This window comes from Lissotriton vulgaris, chromosome 3_1 (assembly GCF_964263255.1).
Source record: "Lissotriton vulgaris chromosome 3_1, aLisVul1.2, whole genome shotgun sequence".
In the NCBI taxonomy this organism is placed as follows: domain Eukaryota; kingdom Metazoa; phylum Chordata; class Amphibia; order Caudata; family Salamandridae; genus Lissotriton; species Lissotriton vulgaris.
In genome coordinates, this window is record NC_141689.1 from 766,154,534 (window position 1) to 766,163,137 (window position 8,604).

General features: G+C 44.3%; 1 protein-coding gene across 3 annotated transcripts in view; it reads left to right on the top strand.

The window, feature by feature from the left end:
- SRFBP1 (serum response factor binding protein 1) overlaps positions 1-3,327 on the top strand; it is a 264,044-nt gene extending 260,717 nt beyond the window's left edge. For all 3 annotated transcript variants that reach the window (XM_086961071.1, XM_086961072.1, XM_086961073.1), the window contains one exon: positions 2,771-3,327. In XM_086961071.1, coding sequence (XP_086817197.1) covers positions 2,771-2,997 — 227 coding nt within the window. In that variant the 3' untranslated portion in view covers positions 2,998-3,327. The remainder of the gene's footprint in view (positions 1-2,770) is intronic.
- Positions 3,328-8,604: the final 5,277 nt, after the last annotated feature.

An 8,604-nucleotide genomic window follows, 5' to 3' on the forward strand; every position in this document is an offset into this window, starting at 1 on the left:
ACTACAGATTCCTCACCTGTTGATTATTCCCCAGGAATCAGACTGGATGTGGACATTTTCAGCAGTACCCCTGCGTGCTGCCAGGTAGTGCCAGTGACTTCATGTCAACCTCTTTTCGCACTGGATGTGGCACGCACAGGCTTCTGTAGATACCACCCATGCGTGTTAACCTCAGTTCCTTTGCTTTTTGCACCAACAGTTGTGGATCTGGAACTACTCATGTCTCTTTGATTCAAATTTTCGGACAAAAAAATTCTACAGTGTGGAAAGGAAAATATCACCTTCCAAATTTACAGGGTTCAAACCCCATGAGGAATGTTGCAAACAAATGTCGGTGACTCATCCATATGTGGTTTGCGTGTGGTGCCTAGGGTCGGTCCACGACTCCAAGGCCTTGCAGTTATTGTACTTTGACACCCGAAGTCCATTCGAGACTCTGTCAATCAATCAGGGGTTTTAGAGTGAATTACTTTTCAGCAGATCGAAGTGCTATATGGCAAACGATCCAAAGTTTTGTTGTTTGTGTTGTACCTAGCCCAGCAAAGGTCGTGCCCTGAGCATTGTTAAAGCGTGTCTGTTGCCTTTTTACCGTTTCCGGCCAGCCCTCATTATTCACCACTTTTGATAAGTTTCCTCAAAAGGTTAGATCATATGTTTCCCCTTCTCCTTTCGTTTTGCCCAAATAGGACTTAAATTTGGTCCTCCCACTCCTCATGTGTGCTCCTTTTGACCCTCTGTACACTTGTTCTCACTTGCTCATTACCTTCAAGACAGCATTTCTTGTCACTATACCAGGAGCACAATGGGTGAGCAAATTAAAAGCCCCATTTGTTAACCCGCCCTACACCAAATTTTACCAAAACAATTGCTTCTGCTGACACGAGGCTCCTTCCTTCCGAAGGTAGAGACTCCCTTTCATGTCAGCTAGAACATCACCCTTCCTGCGTTCTTTGCTCTGCCTCACCCCTCTAAGGAGGAGAGATTGCACTGGCTGGATCCGAAAAGAGCTCTCAATTTCTATATTGATGGCAGCAAAAAGCACCGAGTTGACAAACTGATTCACTGGAGCAAAGAAGGCAAAGATATAAAGAAAAGTATCATCTCTTGCTAGATAGTACTCTGCATTGGGATCTGCTATTCACTGGCCCAAAAGCAGACCCCTGAAGGTTTTAGGGTTTATTTTACCACAGCCCAGGTTTCCACCACTGAGTTGGCATGTGTAGTGCCTGTTGTAAACATTTGTCAAGCTGCTACGTGCACGTCACTCCATAAGCTCACAAGATACTGTTGTCTGGACAAGACAGCCAGGACCGCCAGGAAGGGAATTTTGCCTGCTCTGTTATTCCGTACTTTTGGTTCGAGCCATCTACAGACCTATCTTTGGTAGTGACTGCTTTGATATCTACTCAAATGGTAAAGAATCTGCCATTAGACGTCTCTATCAGATGAACAAATTACTTACCGTAGGTAGAACTCTTTTGGTAGAGACTCTATCTGACTGCAGATTCCTCATCGATCAACAGACATTCCTGATTTTTAAACCAGGCTCTTCCATGTAATTTGGATCCATATTAGAGATTTGCACACTGGTCACGATTGGTTTGATTTTGGATCTGTGTATGCGGGTATGGACAACTCAGAAAGCAGCTGAGATTAGCACACATCGTGGTGCTTAGATTGACCTACAAACATCACATCTGGTGTGGAGCGACGTCGACCCTGAGCCTGTGTCCACCTGCCACTGACCAAGTGTACTTCTAAATCAGGTAGTGTAACTTCTTTTCCCTTACTTCCAAAATCCAAGTACATCTGGACCATGTACACCTCATGCACCCTTTAATGCTGCTTGTTGTGGAAGATAAATTGTAGGCGGTACAAAATTGTACACTCACACCTTGTAGGTTAGCAGAAGATGTTGTTCAGCTTTGTGAAGACAGGTCCAAATAGAAGTATATAAATCAGACGGACAACCCCTACAAGGAGCAGTTGTAACTGCCTAGTGACTGCTTCCATGAAACATCCATCTCAGAGTTCCCTGAATTCTGGGTAGGACTGCATGGTAGGTCACCACCAATTCCTTCAATTTAAGCGGGAGAATAACTAACTGTTTCCCCCTAATGTGGAATAGCATGTAAACTCAAGATTACAGAATCTAAATCCTTGTGATTGTCCTCTTTCCGGGGAAGTTATGTGTCAAAATGCACACACATTTAACCACAAGCTTGTAGAACATGTTTAAGTATGTATAGAGACCTTTAGAAGGCCCGTTCTGCACAGGTAGTGGTACTGTCCGATTAGGTGAGGTTGGCGCACTTGTTGACTGCCCAATGGTTTTAGAGGGCAAGAAGGGGCCAGGCACAGCAATTGCCTGCAAATACTGCTGCTTCGCCGGTGCCTCGAGGCTCTTGAGTTTGCACACCAAGTAATTCTAGATCTAGAGGCACCAGAAAAATTGGAATGGCATGGGCTCCGGGCCACTTGTAATGAAGGCATTATTCTTTGATCTCCCTCATTCACATTCCATGCAGGTCTCCCCCCACTTGTGTCCTGCTCATATAACTTACCAGGTGTGAACACCTATGGCATGAATCGCAGGGGCATTCAAAGTTTGAGAATTGGAGATCTCGCTCAGCTTGCATCAGGGTTCACACACATTTGTGAAGCAAATAAAGAAAGGACCAAAAGCATTTGAATCCACGTGGATGTATTTGTTCATTTTGTGCACAGTTTTTTGCATGTTTCTTATATTGTGGTATTTTTTTCTGCTCAGCATTCCCACAAACAAAGCCACAGGTTATGAAGCACCAACTCGACAAGAAATTCCCTACTGCAAAGAAAGAAAACAAAAAGCAGCAACTCCACATTTTAAAGCGAGAAAACAAAAAGCAAGAGCTCCAGCAGCCTCTACACCCATCTTGGGAAGCCAGCAAAAAACGCAAAGAACAGCAGTGTTTAATCACCGCTTTCCAGGGGAAAAAAATCAGATTTGATGACTGATTCAAAAATTTTGTGAACATTACGTTTCTGATTTAAAATGATTCCCTTTTACAGACAATAGACATGGAAAAAATCTTGTTTTATAAATTAAGGTAAATAAATTCATATTTGCAATGTGTCTAGAAATTACTTTAACAACCTAGACTCGACAAACACTCAAATAAAATTGCATGTATTTTTTTATAGTAGCAAAAAGAAATTGTATTTTACGGAGTTAAAATCTTCAGTCAGTAAATGTATGTCTTCAGTACTGTGGTGCTCAATTTTTGACATTGCAAAAGTTAAGTAAAATAAAAACCTGGGACATGAATACTCCACTCGTACTTCAAACCATTAGCATTCTTCAGAACGAATGAAAGAATGGGCATTGATGAGTGTGGTATTCTGTTACCATAATACATGAATGTATTTGCCCTTATCACTTCCCCTCTTTGATTTGAGTTGGAATGTAATACAACCCAGAAGTACCTTAAATCAACTTATAACAATGAAAGAAGATATGTGAGGATTGTTGTGGTTAATATATCTTTAATAAATCTGGTATTGTTGTGATACATTTTCTGTAGTTCTGTGAAAAAAAATTCTGTTGTCTATCTCCACCTATTATAAAGCAGCCATTTCCTCTTCAGAGATTGTACTTTAAATTGAGATATATGTTCAACATTTGAGGTGCACAGCTTATATTCCCTGGCCTTGCTAAGCTGTGTTAGCAGAAATGCATAGTTGGTCTTAGGTTGCAATCATCAGAACTTGCTGTCCCCTTTATCAATGGACACTGGTACCCTGCCCCTTTTGGAAAATTGTCTTTACTCAAGTTAAAAGTGGCTGTTACATTGGTAGCATCTGCTGAACCTGCTTCTGTGACAACTACTCCCCAAGAATAATTGATCTTAGCTCTACCGACGTGGTTTCTTTCTTCTAGCTTGCAAACCTGAAAATGTGGTTATGAGAAATGGGTAAATCATAATTTCATTGAGTCTAAAAATTCTTACCTTTAGTTAATTGTATGCCGTCTTCCTTTTTGTCAACCTTTAGTATGCTTCTGTTTTTGTAATGGCCAAGGCAGTCCAGTTGGTTTACTAAATGTGCACAGCCATCACTTTGTGTGATTGTCCATTATCCTCAAACGACATAAATACCTATTTATGTAGTCCACTTGGTGTTAGGCATAACAGGTTCTTTAGCTAGAACTTTTGTTGGTAAAATACATTGTTGGAGTACTCTGAGAAACTGATTGGTTTCACAATTGTATCACAGTTACCTTTTGACAGTGAATATTAATCCTGAAAGTATATTTACAGCCTATCCTATTTCTGTGTGTGACCCTTAACGTGTCTCGTAAGAGCTGACCAATGAAATTAGATGTGCCTTTCAAATGATCATTGGGGGCAAGTGCAACACTGACGTTCCTAGCAGTATGACTGGTTACTAGTGATTAGACATCTCACCAGAATATAGCGTGTGATTTCAAGAAGTCTAAAGCCATCCCAATTTTCCAGGAAATGGCCACAGCAGTTGTTGGTATTTAAACAAGATTCAAAATTTCATCAGTTGAGACAGGTTTTTCTTGACTTTTGTTGCATCTTTTTATAGGGTACCTTTGATCGTAGGGTTATGAGTGGCACAAACGTCATCCTTCCCACAAACTAAAATGACAAGTTATTATAAGAAAGCAGTCTACTGGAGAACCGGGCCTTATGGGCCGGGTGGCGCAGGACACGCCTTAATCCCTGAGTTCACCTGCCTTGTAAAAAACAGAGACACGAGGCACTCCGTTGAGCGTGGAAGACAGGTTTATTAGCTGCAGCTAAGCACAGTTGTCCCAGAAGTTACACACGAGATGGATTCTAAGGAGACTGCCACTTCAATCCATGGTGCACAATCTTTTACAGGAAACACATTTACAGAGTTTACTCCATACACCTACAAAACGGACCAATAAGAAAAGTTGAAAAACAAGCTATCGGGTGTCTCAAATACGCCCCTCTCTCAGACCCCGTGTGCTACCCCTCCCGACAAATTAATCAGTGATGGCGTCAACAATCCCCTCTTGCAGGTGGCAGGACGTATTTGTGTGCCTCAAAGGATGGTTGTGTAATAGGAGCATACAAGGAGAGAATAGCGAAGGCCAGTCGGATAAGATAGTATGAGGAAAGAATAGGAGAGGGCAAATAGTCGGCCGAGACAGGGATCAATCGAGCCAGACATGGATTAACGAACTCAGCCAGACCCTGACATCGGATTTCGTAGACAAGGACAATGAAGTTACTTTTTAACTAAAAGGACACGTAGCAGCTGGAAAAGCAAAAACACATTGTTCGCCGTGCTGCTTGAGTGAGGGCAACACAAAATGGCGGCAGGACACAAAATGGCAGCTAGATACAAAACAAAATCAGAAATTGAAGAACCTCACTACGTTACCTCTTGCTTCCTTTCAGACAATAATCAAAATCATTAACAGCCTTGAATCAAGGTTGTAGTACATAGGGATCACCCGGCATGTCCACAATTCTTTAATTAATTCAGTTTTGGTAATTTAACAAGGTAGTTCAGTGGTAGCTGAACTAATTCATCTGAGGGTGCCATTACAACTTGCCTAAAATTCAGGTGGAGAGATATTGGTTCTGGACTTAATAATTTTGTCTAGTATCTCAACCCCATAATCTGGGAATTTCTAGTTGAAGTCCCCCGTCAGGCCCCTTTCATAGAGCAACAGGGCAAGCTGAAATTACTGGTTACAACAGTGGTGGTTGAGGCTTTTAGCCTTGATGGCCAGGGCCTGGCCTACTGTGAGGTCTGAGGAAGTGAGCTAAGTATGTCTTCAGCACTTAACTCTTAGAGGCAGTGCTTGGGAGCAGTCCAAGTCTTTTCTGGGAGGAGGTAGTTGTTGGGCGAGCACAGGCTCACAACTCAAAATGCATCCAGCAAACCCAATAAATGATTGTCCAGTCAAATACTTGCTGTTATGTAAAATGGAGTATTTATCTGCCAACACAAAGTACAATACAACACACCACAAACAATATACACAGCCTCCTTAAGTCAAGCCTGATAATGTTCCCTGGGTCAGCTTCATAGTCCCACTGCCCGTTTTATGGCTGACACTTATTCCCCATTCACGTGTATCGGCTTCCAAGAAAGGTCCCACTAAATATGTCTTAGAAATTCTATGGGATCTGTCAAGAAAGATCCCAGAGTCCCTGCGCTGGAGCACGTCAGTTCAGAGAAAATTCCCCAGAGCCTAGCGACCTTTTGGTCAACGTACCCGCTCTCACAGAGTGACAGTTCAGAGTCTTTGGTGCTTCCCGACAGCTCCGCTGTTCCCAGGCGGCTGGAATCAGCAGTCACAGTAGCTGCTGTCCTCTGCGCTCCAATTGTGATATATCACTCCTGAAATCCGAAGCAGGTCTCCAATGCCACTGCACAGGGAAGTTGAAGTTGTTGTTCTTACTCTCCACTGGTCACAGCCTTCAGTGTCTTCTTAGATGCACGTGAGGTCAAGGTGATGGTCCTCTCCCTTCTTCATGGCCCCTTCCTCCTAAGATGAAGGTAGGATTGCAGCAGCACGTACAGGGCAACAGCCCTATCTTTTCACCAGGGCCCCCTCCTGGCATACTGGCTTCACAGATGGCACGAACCAGGTGATGACCCTCTTCGGGTGAAAGTGCTGTTTCAGACACCCGCCCACTTTCTCTCTCAGCGCAGCGCCACAGGCGGTAACTCTTATTTGTCAACACGACCCCAACTTGGCAAGGGGATTGCAGACTGTGGCACTCGGGCCGGCAGCCCGATCGGTGTGGTGGTCCCCACAGATCATAATCTCACACTCCACTCCTGGGACCCATGCACTAGGATCCTCACTGGAATTCGCTCCCTCCAAGCGATCTCCTGTTCCTCATCGGTCCATTGGTTTTAGGTTAGGCAAAAGCTGGGGCTCCAGGTGAGGGTTCTTGATCTTCGTGGGTGAAGTCCCTTCACCCAGCATTAGAGACTGGCAGACCCTTAATCCCCAATCTTGGTGACAACAGGAGGAACTCGTGCTGAGCTTCCACACTGATGTACAGCTTCAGTTTGACAATTTGTGAGGTAATGTTTCTATTTGAGGTTCCAGGACCTGCTCACTTTGAAGTGCCCACTCCTTTCTTGTGCCATTCTTCCAGAGAGCAGTCGATCACAGCAGGACAGTCTCAAATATTGATAGACCATAGGTAAAGAGAGTCACTGGAGTTTGACACCTGGATGTCAGTAATACGTGCTTCTGAAGGTTACTGTTATTTAGTATTTATGTAACACTTAAATTATGGTAACTCAATGAAAACACCACACAGATTTAGAACAATAGAGAATCTTTATCGGATTAAAACAAGACCGAAATGACAAAAATACAAAAAGTGGAAGCTTAGATATTCGTTTTTAAAGATTAAATGAGAAAACAGTGCTGAGAAGTCACTAGCAGTCAAACGGGTTTCTTGAGGTCGGGAGAGACTGAGGCATAGTCAAAGTTCGGGTCGACCGCAATCGACAGCAGTCCGGCTACAGACCAAAACAGATCCTGCTGAAGAAATACCTTGGATGGAGCTTTTGTCAACGTCAAAATCTACTGCATCGTGGTTGAGCCGCGCAGAGAGGGTCCTGCGTCGTTGTTGGCTCCTTTGAAGTGAATGCAAAGCTTTGTCGTTGAACAGGCTCTGCGTCGAGTCATGCAGGCTGTGGAGTCTTCATCCTCCAGCAACCTCTGCATCGGAGGGTGATTGTTAGAAGGTGGTTCTGACACTCTGGGACGCCTGGATTTTTCACTTTTTGAGCACCTTTTTTTTTTTACCTTTTACTGTGGGAGAGCCTCATTAGTTGGAACTCACCCACAGTGAACTCATACTGAGAGAGACTGCATGTGGATTTTATTTGTGTCCCCCTAGCTTGACTAGGCCGCTGCGCTGCAACTGGAGTAAGGGGCACCGGGCTGGTTACATTCCGACACATGTGTACATGCGTGTGCACACATGTACGGGCTGCCCTGGGGAGATTCCTAGCGTGCGCAGCCCAGGAGCAGCTACAAAGTGAATAGTGTGGCAGGAATTATGCAGAATTGGGTGGTGACATGAAATAGGCTTTATACAGTGGGAAGAAACATGCCAGTGAACGTCAGTGTGTTTGACTGTTTTTACTTCATTATTCTGCTAGGGGGATGTGGAGCCCATGTGCTAGCTTGACTTTCCTAAGGCCTGCAAATTCCAGACTCTCACTGAAGTCCACTGTAACTTGTGTGAGAAGAAGTACTCATCATGGGCTCAAACCCCGACGCCTGGAGCGACACCTGGTGGCCCACCGCCCTCGGAAACCCGCCAACCCCCACAGACCACGCACGCAACCTGGGAATCATCCTGGACTCCGAGCTCAAAATGGACCGCCAGATCAACTCTGTCTCATCTTCCTGCTTCCACACCCTCCGCCTCCTTCGTAAGACCTTCAAATGGATCCCCCTCGAACACCGAAAGACAGTCACTCACGCCCTGGTCACCAGCAGACTCGACTACTGCAACGCACTCTACGCAGGAATAAACAAAAACCTCATCCGCAAGCTACAGAACATCCAGAACGCCGCCGCAA